The sequence below is a fragment of the Lipotes vexillifer genome, unplaced genomic scaffold (assembly GCF_000442215.2).
Source record: "Lipotes vexillifer unplaced genomic scaffold, Lipotes_vexillifer_v1.1 scaffold823, whole genome shotgun sequence".
NCBI classification, from domain to species: domain Eukaryota; kingdom Metazoa; phylum Chordata; class Mammalia; order Artiodactyla; family Lipotidae; genus Lipotes; species Lipotes vexillifer.
The window spans coordinates 556663-579520 of record NW_006772547.1 but is presented as its reverse complement, the minus strand read 5'-3'; the positions used below and the strand labels follow the sequence as shown (position 1 = coordinate 579520).

Below are 22858 nucleotides of genomic sequence, written 5' to 3'. Positions count from 1 at the left end.
CCTTATCTGTTTAAAAAAAGGAGTAATAGTACCCTCTTCACAGAACTGCTGTGATGATAAAGTGAGATAATTTATGTACTGTGTTTAATACAGTGCTTGGCAGAGAATAGGTACTCAATAAATCTATCTGACAGTATTATTAGGTTTATGATAATGATGACTCCTAGGAATTTCTAGCTTCTTAACTATCCTGAAGTACCTTCCTCTTCCTGGTGCTTTTAAACTAGCAAATCTGACATACTGCTTCTCCTGGTATCCAGCACCTGCAATGATCCTAATGGCTTCATGTCTGCCTGATTTTTAACTTGCTGCTCTGTGTGTTTCTGAACCATATGTGTATCTGTCTACCTATCCTTCCCCAAAGATTCCCAACTTCAGTACACCACAGATTTTTTTCCTGGTCCTGGCTTCCATCATGCTTCTGCTCGATAGTTCCTGTGATGACACTTGACTCCCATGTAACACATGAACTAAATCTAACTCACAGGGCCACCAATCTGACTCCTCACTGGTCTATTTTATCTAACCCCTAAAGCACAGGTTGTCTGTACTACTTGTATAGTTTGTCAAACTGTGAGTCGCGTGATTCACATGGTGATCCATTCAATAATTATATCTAAATAAGAATGAGACCACTTCAAGAGATTCCCAACTAGAAACTTGTCAAAACAAATGGTAAACATTCTTCTTTTAACTACAGACACTATAAACTAACAACACTGTATATGGATTTGAGGGGGAGGGATACTCACACACACAAAATACCTACAATTAATTGAAAACTATGCAATTTTCATTTTAAAGACACTGATTCTTTATATTTCAGTTCTAAAGTATAACGTTTAAATAGAGTTACTTTTCTGGATGACTTCTCTTATCCCCCAAAACAAAATATTTTTTAAAAGTTACAGTATAGTTTTATATGTAGGTATGTATGTATATATGTGTAGGATTTCTTTTATATCTTCTCTGGGATGTTATGTTAAATAGTCAAACTTTTTATATATGTTTTATGTTATATCTTTTAATGTGAATTATTAACAGTTTTGCAAAGAAAAAAAAATCTGGCTTCTGAAAGCTTTGTTAAACTGGAGAATGTCAGTCACAGCAATCTGAACTTCCCTGCTTAATCTTTCTTGGCAAGCTCTGCCCACGCCAGTGCTGTCTGGCTTCAGCAATCAGAACACCAGGAGCTCAAACTGCAGTAGCCCAACAGTTCCTTCATCTCCACAAAGAGAGTTTAACTAGGTCTGTAACATTTTCTTTTAATAAGACTTCTCCATTATGGCTAATAAACTCTAAGTTAGGGCTTCAAAGTAATAAGAGGTAAACTAATTTTTGCCAATTACTGAACCATACTGAAGGAAATACAAAGTGCTGAACAAACCTAGTCAGGGGTGAATCAACATTCTCTCTGACTTCACCTCACTAGCCCAACTGGTTTAAAAAGAACATAATAATGCTGTTATTCAGCTATTTAACATGGTTGTGAATAAAAGTCATAGTCAAGAGAAAAAGAAGATCAATGCATGTTTTCAGGCGTGAAGAATGCTAACTTAGAAGACAGATTTTTAGAAGACAGATTTTTAAAGTGTTTCTTGCTACATTTGTATCTATAGAATTGGGTATATTCAAGAACTAAAGCCTTAAAAAAGAACATTGCGGGAAAAGAAACCTAATGAATATGTATAATTCTGAATGATTTATTTTCAAAATCCCTTTTATTTGGGGGAAAAATCATTTTATAAAAACTTACCTATATATGGAAATAATTTTTTAACATTTTACTAATGAAATAAAAAATAGATTATGAAAAGTACTATAACTATAAAAACAGCCATAATTTGCTATAACAGTCACAATATTAGAATAAGTATTCTGTGGCTTACTATTTAAAAGAATTCAGAAAATTAATATAAAATTAAAATACTGAAAACTGTACTTAAGTTCTTTACTCCTCAAACCAAAACACCCTTACCCATGGCAATAAGATGGCATTTCCTTAAAGTGGTAACAAAATGACTAGAAAAGAACATGCAACTGGAGATATGTCATTCTAACATTTATTTTACATATGCATTAAAAAATGCTAAGAAAAGACACCTTAGATAAAGGTATCTGATCACATAGTAAATCTGCCAGTGACAAATGTTCAACCTTGGCTGTATACCTTACCAGTAATTCTGACCCTAACCAAAATGATCAATTAGGATTATCTTCAAGCCTGGCTTCAAGTCCTCACCTTCTCTCCCATATCCCCAAAACATACTCTAAGTAAAGGATGTATAATACATTCACAAAAGATATAAATCTCCCATAATTGCCAAAAATAGCAGTCCCAAGGATATCTGCATTTTGACAGTTTCAGTGCCTTAGGCTAAAGGAACAAAGCTTTAACCAGAAGTTCAGGGATCAGCCTTGGTACTCTCCCCTAAAATGGTATTTCATAGGCTAGCCCAAACAATTAAGTAATAACCTGTCCAGGCTGAGTTAAAAATTTTTTGATTTGAAAACCAAATCAAGCTAGGTTCCTGGTTTTTAAAAGCCACAGAAGATTTCTTTACTGGTAGCAAGAGCAGCCAAGCAGGTAATGATTTTTAACCATGTTGCAAATGGAAAAGACAATAGGTTTTGGGGGCTGGGAGACTGGAGGTGACAGTATAATGAGATCCAAAAGGATGAGGGAGGCTATAAGGAAAACAAAGCCTGTAAGAACTGGTAGTTCTTCTCACCAAACAACGTTTGAGGTTCAGTTGATAGGTAACTTATTACTTATTTGACAATTTAAAAATGGATAGGGATCAAAAACCACATTCACAGAAAGACAGACAAGATGAAAAGGCAGAGAGCTAAGTACCAGAGGAAGGAACAACATAAAACCCCAGAAAAACAACTAAATGAAATGGAGATAGGCAATCGTCCAGAAAAAGAATTCAGAATAATGATAGTGAAGATGATCCAGGACCTTGGAAAAAGAATGGAGGCAAAGATCGAGAAGGTGCAAGAAATATTTAACAAAGACCTAGAAGAATTAAAGAACAAACAGAGATGAACAATACAATAACTGAAATGAAAAATACACTAGAAGCAATCAATAGCAGAGTAACTGAGGCAGAAGAACGGATAAGTGACCTGCAAGACAGAATGGTGGAACTCACTGCTGTGGAACAGAAAAGAGAAAAAAGAATGAAAAGAAATGAAGACAGCCTAAGAGACCTCTGGGACAACATTAAACACAACAACATTCGCATTATAGGGGTCCCAGAAGGAGAAGAGAGAGAGAAAGGACCCGAGAAAATATTTGAAGAGATTATAGTTGAAAACTTCCCTAACATGGGAAAGGAAAGAGCCAACCAAGTCCAGGAAGCGCAGAGAGTCCCAGGCAGGATAAACCCAAGGAGAAACAGCTGAGACACATAGTAATCAAATTGGCAAAAATTAAAGAAAGAAAAATAGTTGAAAGCAGCAAGGGAAAAGTAACAAATAACATACAAGGGAAGTCCCATAAGGTTAACAGCTGATTTCTCAGCAGAAACTCTACAAGCCAGAAGGGAGTAGCATGATATACTTAAAGTGATGAAAGGGAATAAACTTCAACCAAGATTACTCTACCCAGCAAGGATCTCATTCAGATTCCAAGGAGAAATCAAAAGCTTTACAGACAAGCAAAAGCTGAGAGAATTCGGCACCACCAAACCAGCTCTACAACAAATGCTAAAGGAACTTCTCTAAGTGGGAAACACAAGAGAAGAAAATGACCTACAAAAACAAACCCAAAACGATTAAGAAAATGGTCATAGGAACAAACATATTGATTATTACCTTAAACGTGAATGGATTAAATGCTCTAACCAAAAAACACAGGCTTGCTGAATGGATACAATATGCTGTCTACAATGGACCCACTTCAGACCTAGGGACACATACAGACTGAAAGTGAGGGGATGGAAAAAGATATTCCACGCAAATGGAAATCCAAAGAAAGCTGAAGTAGAAATACTCATATGAGATACAAGAGACTTTAAAATAAAGAATGTTACAAGAGAAAAGGAAGGACACTAAGTAATGATCAAGGGATCAATCCAAGAAGATATAACAATTATCAATATATATGCACCCAACATAGGAGCACCTCAATACATAAGGCAACTGCTAACAGCTCTAAAAGAGGAAATCGACAGTGACACAATCATAGTGGGGGACTTTAACACCTCACTTACACCAATGGACAGATCCTCCAAACAGAAAATTAATAAGGAAACACAAGCTTTAAATGACACAACAGACCACATAGATTTAATTGATATTTATAGGACATTCCGTCCCAAAACAGCAGATTACACTTTCTTCTCAAGTGTGCATGGAACATTCTCCAGGATAGATCACATCTTGGGGCACAAATCAAGCCTCGGTACATTTAAGAAAACTGAAATCATATCAAGCATCTTATCTGACCACAATGCTATGAAATTAGAAATCAATCACAGGGAAAACATCATAAAATACACAAACACATGAAGGCTAAACAATACTAAATAACCAAGAGATCACTGAAGAAATCAAAGAGGAAATCAAAATATACCTAGAGACAGGGGCTTCCCTGGTGGCTCAGTGGTTTAGAGTCTGCCTGTTAATGCCGGGGACACGGGTTTGTGCCCCAGTCCGGGAAGATCCCACATCCCGCAGAGCGGCTAGGCCTGTGAGCCATGGCCACTGAGCCTGCACGTCTGGAGCCTGTGCTCCGCAACGGGAGAGGCCACAAGAGTGAGAGGCCCGCATACAGCAAAAAAAAAATAATACCTAGAGACAAATGACAATGAAAACACGACGATCCAAAACCTATGGGATGCAGCAAAGGTAGTTCTAAGAGGGAAGTTTATAGCTATACCAGCCTATCTCAAGAAACAAGAAACATCTCAAATAAACAATCTAATGTTACACCTAAAGGAACTAGAGTAAGAAGAACAAACAAAACCCAAAGTTAGCGGAAGGAAAGAAATCATAAAGATCAGAGCAGAAATAAATGAAACAGAAACAAAGAAAACAACAGCAAAGATCAGTAAAACTAAAAGCTGGTTCTTTCAGAAGATAAACAAAATTGAAAAACCATTAGCCAGACTCATGAAGAAAAAGAGGGAGAGGATTCATATCAATAAAATTAGAAATAAAGAAGGAGAAGTTACAACAGACACCACAGAAATACAAAGCATCCTAAGAGACTACTACAAGCAACTCTATGCCAATAAAATGGACAACCTGGAAGAAATGGACAAATTCTGAGAAAGGTATAACCTTCCAAGACTGAACCAGGAAGAAATAGAAAATATGAACAGACCAATCACAAGTAATGAAATTGAAACTGTGATTAAAAAGCTTCCAACAAACAAAAGTCCAGAACCAGATGGCTTCACAGGTGAATTCTATCAAACATTTAGAGAAGAGCTAACACCCATCCTTCTCAAACTCTTCCAAAAAATTGCAGAGGAAGGAACACTCCCAAACTCAATTCTATGAGGCCACCATCACCCTGATACAGACAAAGATACTACAAAGAAAGAAAATTACAGACCAATACCACTGCTGAATATAGATGCAAAAATGCTCAACAAAATACTAGCAAACAGGGCTTCCCTGGTGGCACAGTGGTTGAGAGTCCGCCTGCCGGTGCAGGGGACACGGGTTCGTGCCCCGGTCCAGGAAGATCCCACATGCCGTGGAGTGGCTGGGCCCGTGAGCCATTGCTGTTGAGCCTGCACATCCAGAGCCTGTGCTCCGCAATGGGAGAGGCCACAACAGTGAGAGGCCCGCGTACCGCAAAAAAAATACTAGCAAACAGAATCCAACAACACATTAAAAGGATCATACACCATGATCAAGTGGGATTAATCCCAGGCATGCAAAGATTCTTCAGTATATGCAAATCAATCAATGTGATACATCATATTAACAAACTGAAGAATAAAAACCATATGATCATCTCAACAGATGCAGAAAAAGCTTTTCACAAAATTCAACACCCATTTATGATAAAAATTCTCCAGAAAGTAGGCATGGAGGGAACCTACCTCAACATAATAAAGGCCATATATGACAAACCCACAGCAAACATCATTCTCATTGGTGAAAAACTGAAAGCATTTCCTCTAAGATCAGGAACAAGACAGTGATGTCTACCCTCACCGCTATTATTCAGCATAGCTTTGGAAGTCCTAGCCATGGCAATCAGAGAAGAGAAAGAAATAAAAGGAATACAAATTGGAAAAGAAGAAGAAAAACTGTCACTGTTTGCAGATGAAATGATAGTACACATAGAGAATCCTAAAGATGCCACCAGAAAACTACTAGAGCTAATCAATGAATCTGGTAAAGTTGCAGGGTACAAAATTAACGCACAGAAATCTCTTGCATTCCTATACATTAATGATGAAAAATCTGAAAGAGAAATTAAGGAAACACTCCCATTTACCACTGCAACAAGAAGAATAAAATACCTAGGAATATACCTACCTAGGGAGACAAAAGACCTGTATGCAGAAAACTATAAGACACTGATGAAAGAACAATCAACAAAACAAAGAACAATTAAAGGTGATATCAACAGATGGAGAGATATACCATGTTCTTGGATTGGAAGAATCAATATTGTGAAAATGACTATACTACCCAAAGCAATCTACAGGTTCAATGTAATCCCTATCAAATTACCAATGGCATTTTTTACAGAACTAGAACAAAAAGGCTTAAAATTTGTATGGAGACACAAAAGACCCCGAATAGGCAAACCAATATTGAGAAAAAAACGGAGCTAGAGGAATCAGACTCCCTGACTTCAGACTATACTACAAAGCTTCAGTAATCAAGAAATATGGCTTCCACCCCTTTTAGATGTTACTAAACCCACAAGGAAGGCTAAGCCGTAACTGGCTTACTGGTAGAGCAAGGAAAACTCAAAAAGGCAAACGATATCGTTCTGCTTCTAGTCCCATTCTTCATAGTTAGTGATTTCACATTGGGTGGTCTGGAGTCGCAGAGACTTGAGCTGGAATCTTGGCTCTGCCATATACTAGATTATACAAATTTCAGTAAGTTTCTTAACTTCTGTGTGCATCCTACTTCTTCATCTAAAACATGGGGATAGTAATAGCGCCTCCCTTTCAAGGTTAATGAGGACTAAATGAGACATTTAACAAAACATTTAGCACAATATCCGGTCTTAGTAAATTCTCAATAAACATTAACTACCCAATATAACCTGCTGAAATCCAAGATACCCCATGGCTTAGCATAATTATTTTTCCAAACTAATATTACAAAATGGTGACCAGCACTGTAAAAAAGAATTTACTACTAGAACTGAAAAGAAAACAGCAGAGCGCAATAAGTCAAGTATTGTTCTGAAAATCTTTTTTCATACTCAGACACACATTCTTTCTCTCTCTCCCCACCCCCCTCAACTGAGCCTCCCACAGTTTTTCTCTGTTGCCTTCACTATGTAGTCTTCAAAAGACTGCACATCTGGCTCTTCTTCAGGGCACAAGAGCATTTTGTATAAAACTCTACAACACTTACTACACTCGGCTTGTTTATATGTGTATCTCTCCCATTAGAATGTAAATTCCAACATCACTAATTATTAGAGAAATGCAAATCAAAACTACAATGAGGTACCACCTCACACCAGTCGGAATGGTCATCATCAAAAATCTACAAACAATAAATGCTGGCGAGGGTGTGGAGAAAAGGGAACCCTCCTATACTGTTGGTGGGAATGTAAATTGGTGTAGCCACTACGGAGAACAGTATGGAGGTTCCTTAAAAAGCTGAAAATATCAGGGTGATGGTGGCCTCGTAGAATGAGTTTGGGAATGTTCCTCCCTCAGAAATACCATGTTCTTGGATTGGAAGAATCAACATTGTGAAAATGACTCTACTACCCAAAGCAATCTACAGATTCAGTGCAATCCCTATCAAGCTACCACTGGCATTTTTCACAGAACTAGAACAAAAAAATCTTAAAATTTGTATGGAGACACAAAAGACCCCGAATAGCCAAAGCAGTCTTGAGGGAAAAAAACGGAGCTGGAGGAATAAGACTCCCTGACTTCAGACTATACTACAAAGCTACAGTAATCAACACAGTATGGTACTCCCACCAAAACAGAAATATAGATCAATGGAACAAGATAGAAAGCCCAGAGATAAACCCACGCACATATGGTCACCTTATCTTTGATAAAGGAGGCAAGAATATACAGTGGAGAAAAGACAGCCTCTTCAATTAAGTGGTGCTTGGAAAACTGGACAGGTACATGTAAAAGTATGAAATTAGAACACTCCCTAACACCATACACAAAAATAAACTTAAGGGCTTCCCTGGTGGTGCAGTGGTTGCGAGTCTGCCTGCCGATGCAGGGGACACGGGTTCGTGCCCCGGTCTGGGAAGATCGCACATGCCACGGAGCAGCTGGGCCCGTGAGTCATGGCCATTGAGCCTGCGCGTCTGGAGCCTGTGCTCCGCAACGGGAGAGGCCACAGCAGTGAGAGGCCCACGTACCGCAAAAAAAAAAAAAGAAAAGAAAAACTCAAAATGGATTAAAGACCTAAATGTAAGGCCAGACACTATCAACCTCTTGAAGGAAAACATAGGCAGAACACCCTCTGACATAAATCACAGCAAGATCCTTTTTGACCCACCTCCTAGAGAAATGGAAATAAAAAAAATAAACAAATGGGACCTAATGAAACTTAAAAGCTTTGGCATAGCAAAGGAAACCATAAACAAGACCAAAAGACAGCCCTCAGAATGGGAGAAAATATTTGCAAATGAATCAACTGACAAAGGATTAATCTCTAAAATTTACAGGCAGCTCATGCAGCTCAATAACAAAAAAATAAACAACCCAATCCAAAAATGGGCAGAAGACCTAAATAGACATTTCTCCAAAGAAGATATACAGACTGCCAACAAACACATGAAAGAATGCTCAACATCATTAATCATTAGAGAAATGCAAATCAAAACTACAATGAGATATCATCTCACACCAGTCAGAATGGCCATCATCAAAAAATCTAGAAACAATAAATGCTGGAGAGGGTGTGGAGAAAAGGGAACACTCTTGCACTGCTGGTGGGAATGTGAATTGGTTCAGCCACTATGGAGAACAGTATGGAGGTTCCTTAAAAAACTACACAACAGATGAATGGATAAAGAAGATGTGGCACATATATACAATAGAATATTACTCAGCCATAAAAAGAAACGAAATGGAGTTATTTGTAGTGAGGTGGACGGACCTAGAGTCTGTCATACAGAGTGAAGTAAGTCAAAGAGAAAAACAAATACCATATGCTAACACATATATATGGAATTTAAGGGGAAAAAAAAAAAGGACATAAAGAACCTAGGGGCAAGACGGGAATAAAGACACAGACCTACTAGAGAATGGACTTGAGGATATGAGGAGGGCGAAGGGTAAGCTGTGACAAAGTGAGAGAGTGGCATGGACATATATACACTACCAAACATAAAATAGATAGCTAGTGGGAAGCAGCCGCATAGCGCAGGGAGATCAGCTCGGTGCTTTGTGACCACCTAGAGGGGTGGGATAGGGAGGGTGGGAGGAAGACGCAAGAGGGAGGGGATATGGGGATATATGTATAGCTGGTTCACTTTGTTTTAAAGCAGAAACTAACACACCATTGTACAGCAATTATACTCCAATAAAAATGTTAAAAAAAATGAAAATAGAACTACCATAAGACCCAGCAATTCCACTACTAGGTGTATACCCAGAGAAAAATCATAGTTCACAAAGATACATGCACCCCAATGTTCACTGCAGCACTATTTACAATAGCCAGGACATGGAAGCAACCTAAATGTCCATCAACAGAAGAATGGATAAAGATGTGGTACATACATACAATGGAATATTACTCAGCCATAAATAAGAACAAAATAATGCCATTTGCAGCAACATGGATGGACCTAGAGACTGTCATACTAAGTGAAGTAAGTCAGACACAGAAAGACAAATATCATGATATTGCTTATATGTGCAATCTAAAAAAAGGGGTACAAATGAACTTATTTACAAAACAGAAGTAGAGTCACAGATGTAGAAAACAAACTTACGGTTACCAGGGGATTTGGTGGGGGTGGAGTGGATAAATTGGGAGACTGGGATTGACATAAACACACTACTATCTATAAAATAGATAACTAATAAAAACCTACTGTATAAGCACAGGGAACTCAACTCAGTACTCTGTAATGGCCTATATGGGAAAAGAATCTAAAACAAGAGTGGATATATGTATATGTATAACTGATTCACTTTGTTGTATACCTGAAACTAACACAACATTGTAAATCAACTATACTCCAATAAAAAATTTTTTAAAAAAGGTAAACTCCAAGGAAACTACCTTTTATTATCTATTTCTGATACATGAAAAATACTGCCAGCTCAGTAAATTTTTGTTGAATGAGTGATTAAATCAACAAAATCTAATAGGTATTAAAAACATATAAAACATTTAACTGTTTTCATTTATCATTATCTGATTGGGTTTTATTATTGTATAAACTTTAAATTTACCTATAAGTCACAAAAAAATCAATAAAGTTGGGACTTCCCTCGTGGTCCAGTGGTAGAGAATCCACCTTCCAATGCAGGGGACACGGGTTTGATCCCTGATCAGGGAACGAAGATCCCACGTGCCACGGGGCAACTAAGCGCTCATGCCACAACTAGAAAGAAGCCCGTGTGCCAAAACAAAGAGCTCACATGCCTCAACGAAGATCCTGCATGCCACAGCTAAGACCCAACACAGCCAAAAAAAAAAAAGAATATTAAAAAAGAAAGGAATAACAGGACTTAAAAAAAAAAAAAATCAATACCGTTGTTCTTCCTCCCAAGTGCCTTGTATACTCCCATCTAGAAATGGTGAAAAATGTTTACTTAAGAAACTGAAATGGGTGGTGTGCATAATTATCTTCGAAAAGTAGAACATCAAAGCATACAGATGTGCTGCACAGCTGAAGTTTTATTTAGGAGACTAGCCATGTTCATGTTTGTTAGGGGCCAATAAAGTTAAGGAAAGTTTATTAGGCAGAAAAGCTTGCTTCCTCTATATGACAAACTGTCCAAAGATCCCCTTTCACAGGTACTGCAGGTACCATGAGAACACATCTAAATAACAACACTGGGCAGGTACTTGCTTGACTACTTTAATATAGAGATATATGAAGAACCTTAATATTTTCAATATTCATATATTATCACCATCATTTTCAATTCTATTTAAATGTAAGAACCAAAGTTATACAAATTTACCAACTCTTTTATTCCATCACAAAAAGGCAAAATACTGGAAATAAATTCTAAAGAAACACTTTTCATCATGGTTAGAGATGTCAAAAGTTGACAGTTTACTAAATCAAGGTTACATATAAAACTTGGTTTTACGTTCGTCAAAAAAAAAAAAGAGAATAAATGCAAATAAATGTTTGCTCTAAAATGAGGCTCAACTTTTAAAGGTATGGGTTCCTTTATAGTGATCTTCCAAAATATTTGTTTCTAAATCCTTAACAACCTGACTGAAAAACTGGAAGTTTACAATTTATAAGATTATAACTCTCTTGATATAGTAAGCTATATACATGAAACTGTAAGAGGGAAAAAAGTGGTATCGCTATTTTAGGACTCAGGCACTTTGCTTCATCCCCCCTGGCTAATTACTGCAAATTATATTTTTACCTACTCTAAACTTGTTAAACATCTAAGGAAACAGCTATTTCACAAAAACTTCTTTCCATTTGTCACTTTAAACATATTTTAAGCTATTATGAAACTCTATTTCAAAGTAATTTATTAGGCTCAGATATTAAGCCAAGTCCTACAGTTAACACTGATTTACTGAAGGAAGAAAAAAGATAAGCTGTGATAAATACTCTTAAGAAACAAAACTGACAAAAGTTGCAACAAGTTGTTGCTCCTTATTAAAAATTCTTCCCTATATTTGAAATGGTAATTTTAATGACCCTAGTAAGGGAGGCAACACTCACCAGTATGAATCTTCTCATGTCTCTGTAGCAGGTACTTCTGTATGAAACGCATGTCACATTGACTACATTGAAATGGTTTTTCACCTTAAAATAATTTCACATCCACAAATTAGTTACTGGATAAAACACAGTTTATAGTTACTATTTTTGAAGAAAGAGAAATCTTAGAAGCCCAAATTCTGGAAATTCCAAATTATCCACACAAAGTTTTTATACTATTCATTAACAGAATTTTATTTCCTCTCAATTTCCTCCCCAAGATTTAAAAATTCACATTCTCACAACCTCACAAAAATGAGATTAAATCTTTCAAGGGAAAAAGAAGTAAATAAATAAAGCAATTTAAAATAGAATTTAAAAATCACAAGGCTAGAAAGGACTCTACAGGTTACCAAGTGTGTCTTAAACATCTCTTCTTTTTATCTGGAGGAAGATCCACCCACCTTGTTCTCCCTGGCTAACCACCACTTTATGCCCTTTCACTTATTTTCTCCAGAACCTTCAGAACTTTCTAAACATCCCCTTAAAAAAAAACTAATCCTGTCTCTTCAAAGGTTCCCTCTCTGTTGGAGCCTTTCCTTTCAGTAGTCTACCCTATGTCTCAAATTCTTCACCACCCACTTGTCCTTTAACCCTTACACTCTGCTTTCTGAAAAGCTACTCATGATCTCCCTGCTACTTATTCTAATGGTTTGTTCTCAGCTCTCTGTCTCTCTCTGTCCTCTCAGAAGGTTGTACTATGGTTGATCCTACCCTCCGTGGAATTCTCTCTTTGGGCTTCTGGGACACTGTATTTTATCAGTTCATCAAATCTACCTTATTACTCTGTCTCCCTACCCACCCCTTAACTCAACGTACATGTCTAGTAATCTTTCTCCAAAGATCTGTGATCAGGTCTTTAGTTCTGATCTCCAAAACTTCATGTTATTTTTTTATATTTGATTCCCAAATTCATATTTCAAACTCCATCTGGACATCTTACATAGAAAAATAAATGTTGACAGGCTTTTAATAGTTCATTCTTTAACTGTTTCTCTAGCTAAAAAGAACACATTAAGCCAGATAAATATCCAATTAAGACTAATTTTGCACATCCACGCTAATTGTTTTCTCATTTAAAGTTTTTCCTGCTTTCCTTCTTACATCCTGGCCTATGAAGTCTCTGATTTGAAATGCCAGGTTACCTAAAGTCTTAGAAATGAATGACATTTACAAGAAGATGAAAATAGCAAAGATAATAATTTTAATGGCCATAAGCCCACTTTAATTCAAGAAATACCTGTATGAATGAAGACATGTCTCTGTAAGTGATAGTTCGTTCTAAAGGCAGCATTGCAGTGCTCACAAACGTGAGATTTAGGGGTTTTCAAACCAAGTGATCCATCCTCATTTATTGTAAGGATCTGGTTTTAAAAAAAAAAAAGGCGAAACAAAAGAAAGAAATTTTTAAAATGTAATACTAATTTATAAAACAGATAATGCCTTTTAATGCAAACAATGGTCACCAGAAATTATGAAATATTTTTTCCTAAATAATCCTGAGAGGGCTATTAGAATAATGTTACCATTAATTTTAAGAAAGTACAATGTGACTCAGTATGGGTAAAAATCACTAATAAAACCTTGGAAGCTGGTTAGGTAAGATCTCAGCACTCTGCCCCCTCCTCTCCAAACCTGATGTCTAGTAGAGTCCCTAAGTGTTCTCTGCTAGGGTGAGTATAGCTTTATTTTCAATTTCAAAATATCACATATGCAGGACAAAAGTCTTATGTTTTAGACATGGCGTAAATATCAATCAAATAGCACTGGCTAAATAAATCATGGAAAATGAATACAATTTAATATCATGTGCCTGTAAAATAAAACGAGAAAGCTCTCTATATACTTACATAGAAAGAGCTCGAGGATTTATTCTTAAGTAAGAAAAAAAGCAAGGTCCAGAATCTAGTATATAATTTTGCTAATTTTGTATACAAGATAGTACATATAGCAAAATATATTTGTTTGCATATGCATAAAAACTATTTGAGAACGATATACATAAAATGTATAAAACCTTGGCTGTCATGGCTGGGGAACTTGGCATATAGGAGATATGGCAGGAAGGAGGTTTTACACTGTACATACTTAAAACATTTTTCTGAACCATACAAACACTTACTTATTACGTTCTCCTTTTTCTTTTTTCTTCAAGAAGAAAAAAAGAAAACTAAGTTTTTAAGTCATCCTAGAACTGAATTTTGAGTCTGGTTCAGTTTAGGACCTCTAAGGTTATTCTAGGACTACTAAACTATTGTTAAGCATATTCCTTAATAAATGAGAGTGGTATGGGGAAGGAAGACAGGTGACAAAAGACAATCAACCTTGTCTGCCTGTGCTTCCTGTGGTCAAGAATATCTTGGGCCAGGTCTGGACAGTTCCAGAGAGAAGCTCACCTTTGGGCTTCATGTATTCCAGTTTATCAACCATTTGTCCAACATGCAACATTTAAACTGCCTCTTCTCACCAGACACATGGCAGAGTGAAAATAACAAATAATCCCTTTTTTCATTATCGAGGAGAGAAGAAAGATGACAAAATATCATGTGAAGATAAGAAGCAGAGAAAACTAGGAGGTAAGATCAGGAGGAATATGGAAAGTGAGAGGGAAACAGTATTGGAGGTGGGGGCATACAGAGTGGGAGCCAAGAAACTGTGTACCACACAGGGTAGAGAAATCTAGCAAACATCTTACAAAATACAAAGTCCTGTGGAAACTGATTAGGGCCTGTAAATACACAGCTATGACCCCCTTCCCAAAACCTAGAAAGAGGGAGTAAGTAAGGAAAAAGGGCTTTAATTTTTTTTAAAAAATTTTTTACTTTAAATTCAGGAAGACAATTCAGCCTATACTGTATGTAAATCAATGGTATTTATTATGCAAATTATACAGGGCATGTGGGTTCTGGGCAAACTGCCAATGTGGTCAACAATGCTTCAAAGTCTATGTACCAAAGTCACAGAGGGAAACATTTGGCAGGAGAATGCAAGTGGGTGTCACAGCTTCCTGAAGAGTCAGTGAGAACAGAAAGTTTCATCTCTGGTCAGTCAGTCTAAAATTTTTTCAACCCCTCCAAGTCACAAAATAATATTCAAGTTAACAATGTGTAAAACAAATGAACAAAAAAACCCACAAAAATCTTTTAAAACATGATTCAAAATATTTCTAACATAAAATAAGTAACAGAAAGATGTTAAACATTTTATACGGAACAGAATAAAAACAAGATAGCACCAGGTATTTTTTCGCATATGTTGATAACAAATAAGAAGATCCAAGTGCCAAAAACATGGCAACTCAATAGCTTTCTGTGGCATAGCAACTGCAAGGAAAGGCTTTGTAAGGAACAAATCCGGCCCAAGTTACTTAATGTGAAACGGATGTAATCCTTGACTATACAAAGAAAGCCCTTTTATAAAGAGTTAAGGAGTTCTAGGTCATTGTTTTCTGGCACTGGGGGTATGCTGCCTTTCACTCTGGACTCAAGCCTTAATTCAAGGTGGATTTTATGGATGAAACAGCAAACACTGACTTGTGAATAAGCAGACTGAAAAGTCTAGCATATTTATAAGTTCAATGACACAAAAATCAAATTGTTGGACATTTTGTATTTAATTTTGTATTAATTTTTTTCTTAGGCCAGGGTAACACACATCTTTGTATCAATATAAAAGAAAATTATCTTGCCTCAGAAGAACACCAGCGGCTCTTCCAATTTATAATCTGTTTTAAATATAACCGACAGATTTTGTCTGTTTTATTCACCACTATAACCCCAGTATCCAAACGGTATCATAGTGAAACTCTATAAATGTCTGTTGATATGGCTGCCTACTACCCATACCAAACATCCTCACAGCTTACCACTCTATTCTTGGCAAAACTTTCTGCAAATTCACTAAGTAGTACCATAGTGAAATGGCTATGTAAAGAACAAAGTTCCTTGGTGGAACAGAAATGGCTCATTAATACAGGTAAAATTATCTTCCTTGGTATAGACTTGGTTTCTTTTCCTGTTCACATCCTTTCCAGATCTTCTAGTAAAATGTGATCTACCAGGTAAGTGGATTTGCCTGAGATTAGCAGGCTTACTTGCTACTATTACCATAAAATATTTTTGCTTTTCTTTTTCCCTTCAACATATGGGCACCATTACAACGGAAGAATTTGAAATTTCCAAGTTTACACCCTAAGGTTCCTGCTATAATATCTCCACATGATTTGTCTTGACTCCTGTCACTGCTGCTTTTGGAGAAATATGGTACATTATAAAGATCAAGCAACCGGGCTTCATCAAGAGTAAAGAAATTAGTAATAGTCTAAACAATACTCAGCATACTTGATTTTTTTCCTTAACTGTTTCATAAGTTTAAAACAGAATTTTTCAGTAGAATATTTCAATACCAAATGGAACTCCTCAATTAATCTGTTTTCTTAACCTCACGGTCCATTAGCAGATATATTTTTTGTTCTGAGCCAAATCTGTTCCCAGCTAGCTATCTATATACATAGCAATGCCTATGTTAAATGATATACCAATTTTCATCCAATGAAGCACTAACCTCTGCCTATTCAATTTAGAGATTTTTGACTCCTCAAGGGTCACTGCCACCAAATAACTGAAACTTGACACCCCTCAGTGAGAAAGTTTTATTCTCTTAAAAGGCAGATGTGATTTTCCCCATTCTATGTATACTATGTACTACTGAAATTGTTAAAACATATTTTAAACTAATGATTATAAGTTTTATCATACATTCTTAAATCAATTTCTAAACCACCAAAACCCCAAAAACAATTTGGAGGAGACAGTTTAAAATTCTCACCTATTATGAGCTGTTTTACTGTAACTGAGGGTGGGGAGTGAGATCTAAAATTCACTTTACTCTCCAAATCCAACTAGAAATGGAAGAGTGCAAGCCCAAAGACATACAACAAAATAACAAAGTAGCCCAAAGCAATAACCACCTAAGCATCTTGACCATCCTACTTATCGTTAATATCCCACCTCACATTGTCACTTTCTTTCATTCTCCATGATTTTTACTGTCTCTCAGCATTTGATTTTACTTATTAACAAATTTCATTTCTAAATGGCAAGCTTTTGCCAGTGCTAGAACATGAAATTCACTATATCATAAGCATGGTATATATAACATGATATCAATAACTAATGTTCAGGAGAATGACCCTGAGCCTTAGAAAAGGTTATTTCTCTCATATTTCCTAAATACCAGGCAAAGAAGTATGTGAATTTTTTAAAAGAAAGATTTACATCCAAATATTTTTTAAAATTAGGGTTTGATTCTGTGGAAAAATTATTTACCCAGAATACATAATTCCCTGGAGAAATTAGATAAATAAAATACTAATACTTCTTTTTCAAACTAATTTTCTTCTTCGTTTTTCTCTTAAGTACTATTCCTTATTTCCATCCCCAGTCTTACAATCAGTTATTTACCGTAAGGCTACTCCTTCCACAATCAAGCTAACATGTAGGAGAAAGCTTGACAAATAGCTAGTATATCTATTTCTCTCCTCCTTTCAATTAAATTTTCCTCATTTTAAATCACTCAATTTAGAATCTTTCTGATTCTAAAATCACTAATCTTTTCTGGGAACCAGTGGTATATAATAAATTGCTGGGAATGGATTCTCTATATAATTCATAATCTATTTGATTTGTGGGATAGGCTCTTCCTTCCTGAGTTCAGCATAACTCTGAAAATTTCTACTCAGACCACCTACAGTGTTATAACAAAAACCCAGTTCCTTTCTTCAGTACCTGATAAGAGATCCTGGCACATAACAGGCACTCAGATTATTTGCTGAGAGAATGAAAAGGAGATACATTTCAGAATAAGGTAATCAAAAAGCACTCTGCTCTACCTCATTCTATTACTAAAGAGTTTGAAAAGACCTATAAAGCATATATAATACTGGATTAAGATAATATTGTTATATTTTACTGAAAAGGATTCTTAGAGTTCATCAATGTTAACTCAACAATCCTCATAAAACCCTTCTGTGGTGGAAAACATCATCACCTAATTCACATAAGTCAATAGCAAAGTTGGGTGGTAATACCTCATTTATCCAGAAACTTTTACTATTAAGACTTGAGATTCTCAAGCCCCAACGCAGCCACAAAAAAAAAAAAAAAAAAAAAAAAGTGGTGCTGGGAAAACTGGACAGCTACATGTAAAAGAAGGAAATTAGACACTCCGTAACACCATACACAAAAATAAACTCAAAATGGATTAGAGACCTAAATGTAAGGCCGGACACTATAAAACTCTTAGAGGAAAACATAGGAATAACACTCTTTGACATAAAACACAGCAAGATCTTTTTTGATCCACCTCCGAGAGTAATGGAAATAAAAACAAAAATAAACAAATGGGACCTAATGAAACTTAAAAGCTTTTGCACAGCAAAGGAAACTACAAACAAGACGAAAAGACACCCCTCAGAATGGGAGAAAATATTTGCAAATGAATCAATGGGCAAAGGATTGATCTCCAAAATATATAAACAGCTCATGCAGCTCAATATTAAAAAAACAAACAACCCAATCCAAAAATGGGCAGAAGACCTAAATAGACATTTCTCCAAAGAAGACATACAGATGGCCAAGCAGCACATGAAAAGCTGCTCAACATCACTAATTATTAGAGAAATGCAAACCAAAACTACAATGAGGTATCAGCTCACACCAGTTAGAATGGGCATCATCAGAAAATCTACAAACAACAAATGCTGGAGAGGGTGTGGAGAAAAGGGAACCCTCTTGCACTGCTGGTGGGAATGTAAATTGATACAGCCACTATGGAGGCCAGTACGGAGGGTCCTTAAAAAACTAAAAATAGAACTACCATATGACCCAGCAATCCCACTACTGGGCATATACCCTGAGAAAACCATAATTCAAAAAGACACATGCACCCCAATGTTCACTGCAGCACTATTTACAATAGCCAGGTCATGGAAGCAACCTAAATGCCCATTGATACACAAATGGATAAAGAAGATGTGGTACATATATACAATGGAATATTACTCAGCCACAAAAAGGAACGAAATTGGGTCATTTGTAGAGATGTGGATGGATCGAGACTTTCGTACAGAGTGAAGTAAGTCAGAAAGAGAAAAACAAATATTGTATATTAATGCATATATGTGGAACCTAGAAAAATGGTAGATGAACCAGTGTGCAGGGCAGAAATAGAAACACAGAAGTACAGAACAAACGTATGGACACCAAGGGGGGAAAGCAGCGGGGGTGGGGGAGATGAATTGGGCGATTGGGATTGACATGTATACACTGATGTGTATAAAACATGACTAATAAGGACCTGCTGTATAAAAAAATAAATAAAATTCAAAAAAACCCACAGTACTCAGAGTTGTGAGGATTAAATGAGTTAATGATATCAAGTGTTTAGAACAGTGCCTGGCACATACTAGTAAGTGTAAGAGCACTATAAAAATAGTTGTTATTATTATAAAGTTTGGAAAACAAGAAAAGCTGAGAGCAACCTTTTCAGTATGCAAAAAGTGTTAAAAGAGAATGAACCAGAATAGTAGGAAAGCAATTTCATTTCTTACAATAGTGTTAAATATGGTGGAAGGGTAGACTATTTTATGTGAGGTTTTGCAAAGAACAATAAAAAGAGGGTGAAAATTTACCTCGCCAAGTACTGCAGGGACATGACATTAAAGTCAGGACAATAAATTCAACAAAAAAAGACTAGGTGATCTTTAAAAAAAAAAAAAAAATGTAAACCATAATCACCCTGGACTCTTTTAGTATAAATGGAAATCCCCTGAATTAGAATCTCCGAGGATGGGGCCTGCATATTTATAACTGGAAAAGACCTATGGGTGATCTAATGCAGAGCCATGAGAACCACCAACATGAATGCACTGAGACTGAATTAAGTCTACCAAAACTTTTCATACATTTCTAATAACTTTAGTTCTCTGTAGTCCTAAACCACAACAAAACAAAAAAAGAGTCAAAGGGGCAATGGAAGGTGATGTTAAGTGGCCACATAGGTACAGCAATGTAAAAATGAATAGTATATCATTAAGGAATGAGACAGTGAAGTAATTATAAGCAGTCAAAAAACTCTTAAAGTCTAGCAGTCAGGAGTTTTCAGGATGAGGGGAAAAAAGCCCTAACACCTCAGTCTTCCCAGAGGGCTTCACTATGATACATATGATTTTTTCTGTAATGTTTACAACATCAACCCCAAAGCATTAAAAGCTGAATTATGTTCAAATGCACTATGTTTTAAAAGAAAACAACATATTAAAGATTTCCAACTAAGTGGTTAAAATAAAAGTAAACATTTAAAAGGGACAAGTTTTTATTATATAGAAAATTTGCTTTCACAAAACAACTTATTCCATGACAGTATCAAATAACTTGATCAAGATAACATTCCCTAGCTTGATTACCCTCTTCTTCAGACATGCTGCCAAACGTACTTTGGCAATTTTCAAGTGTCAAATCTACCTTAAGATGACTAAGCTTTGCCATATGATAAAGGCTCAGGAAGCAGCTACTGCTTAAAATTCATGGCAGCTAAAAATGACATAACATTACAGTATTTCTCACCACAAAGCTTAGTTGGAAGGGACCAGGTCTACATGGATGTGTAAGCTCTAATATTTTTACTAAAAGTCCATAAGATAACTTCAGTGATACTTCCTGTACGGATTTCCAATCTAACATGACACAATGGTAACATATACTCAAAATATTAGTAATGGCAAAATCCAAGATTTGGGAAAAGTGTTTGCAGAGAGTGGAGTCCTCTAAGCATAATACATTACAATTAATTGAGAAACTTAAAGCTGTTTTTAAGGAATTTAAAACAAGCAACACATTGATTTATGAACATGAGATAAGATTTTCTTTCTCTTCATACAGAAAGGGGAGAGTTACTTTAATGAAAAATCATAAGTGTGAATGCTTAAACACATGTTCAAAGTTCTGAGACTCCAGACACAAAACCACTCATCTGGACACTGCAAGACCAGTGTTAAAAACAGACCACAACCATTCTCTGTCCTATTACATGTAACAGGGTCAGGACAATCTAAAAATAATTGTTTTTGTTATTCTCACATCCATGTCTGCCATATATTATTTCCAGTCATTTCAGCCTCCTAAGAACTGCTCTAAAGACTGCCCAAAACATTTTCTTATATACAGTATACTCAGAATAGGCCAAATCTTTCATCTAGCAACTACAGAGAAATATATACAAATATTTAAATAATGTCCTTAGAAATATTTTGATAATACATTATAAATGAGTTTATCTCAAATTAGACAAGCAAAAATGGCTTAAAATGTAAAAATCTGATCTGTACTACCTAGAACATATAAAGATTCCAAATAACACCCTACTAGAAGATAATAATCTGAGTTTTAGTCAGAATTTCAGAATTATACTCAAGAATAGTATCAGAAAAACATGGCAATAAAACATCAAGGAAAATGTACAACTTACATATATTATGTTATTTTTAAAGACTTGAAATAGATTCCCCATAGATCAGCAATGAACCCAAAGTAACATAATCACTATCTCAATTTTAGAAATTAATTTTTTCCTCAAAGAACTTGATGTATTTATTAATGTAAAATTTTTAAAGTATCATATATCACTGAGAAAAACACTAACCTCAAGAAAAGAAAGGGAAGAAAGGAAGGGGGGCATAAAGGGATTGCACAAAACATGAAATATAAAATGTCAATAATTATGAAAAAAGCCACAAGTTTTAGTATGACCAATATCCAAAGAAATTAAAATTTAAACTATAATGAGACACCCACCTTAAGCTACAAAAAAAACAAAGTTTCATACTCAAGGCTGGTGAGAGTATGGACAAACACACCTGAGGTCCACTGCAGGTAGCAATGTAACTGATACAACATTTCTGGAAGGAGTAACGTTATCAAGAAACTTTACTTATTTTGCTTGCTTCCTTGTTTATGTACTCATTTATTTTTAAAGAAACCTTTTTAAAAGTTCACGCCCTTTGATTTAGTAGTACACGAAGATCCATACACAAATATTTCAAGAGCAGCATGATTTAAAATGAAGGCAAAGAGAAAACAACTTTCCAACAACAGAGCAATCACTGAATATAATGTGATATATCAAAAAATAATACATTCATAATGCAGGTAATAAAATCGTTATAAAAATCTTTAATAACTTTAAAAATAGCTTACATACTCTTTAAGTTACAAATCAGGAAATTCAGACAATCTACACAAATAGGGAAATATTGCAGAAAATTCAGGTATTCATCTCTAGGAAATGTAACTATGGGTTATTTTAGGCTCTAAATTTTTCAAACAGTAGCCACGCTTATATATCCCAAAAGCAGTGGTATGCTGGTAAATGTTTAACAACAGTTTAAGGAGTCAGTGGGCTGCGTTGCTGATTTCCATGGTGTAAATATTCTCACCATGCCTAATTACAAGCTACCAATGGTTTTAGCACCAGCTTGCAAAATTCCTGAAAACTCAGCAATCAGCTCTGGCAAGCCAGTACAAAGTGGGTTCAGCACACCATTTGAGTCCAAAAGTATACAAATAATGATGATGATTATGATTTAAATCACAAATACAAAAACAAGTAGCCCTCAAAATAAAAAGGTCATGTTATAAAACCTTTTTTAAAAAGCCTTCTTCACTATACAAGGGAAGAAAATAAAAGATG

The 22858-nt window shown here is 35.8% G+C and overlaps 1 protein-coding gene across 4 annotated transcripts in view; it reads right to left on the bottom strand.

Moving 5' to 3' along the window:
- Nucleotides 1-22858, bottom strand: part of ZNF148 (zinc finger protein 148) — a 132786-nt gene that overhangs the window by 32643 nt on the left and 77285 nt on the right. For all 4 annotated transcript variants that reach the window (XM_007447601.1, XM_007447600.1, XM_007447602.1 and 1 more), the window contains 2 exons: nt 13353-13476; nt 12074-12157 (listed from right to left, as the gene is read on the bottom strand). In XM_007447601.1, the coding sequence (XP_007447663.1) occupies nt 12074-12157; nt 13353-13476 (208 nt within the window). The remainder of the gene's footprint in view (nt 1-12073; nt 12158-13352; nt 13477-22858) is intronic.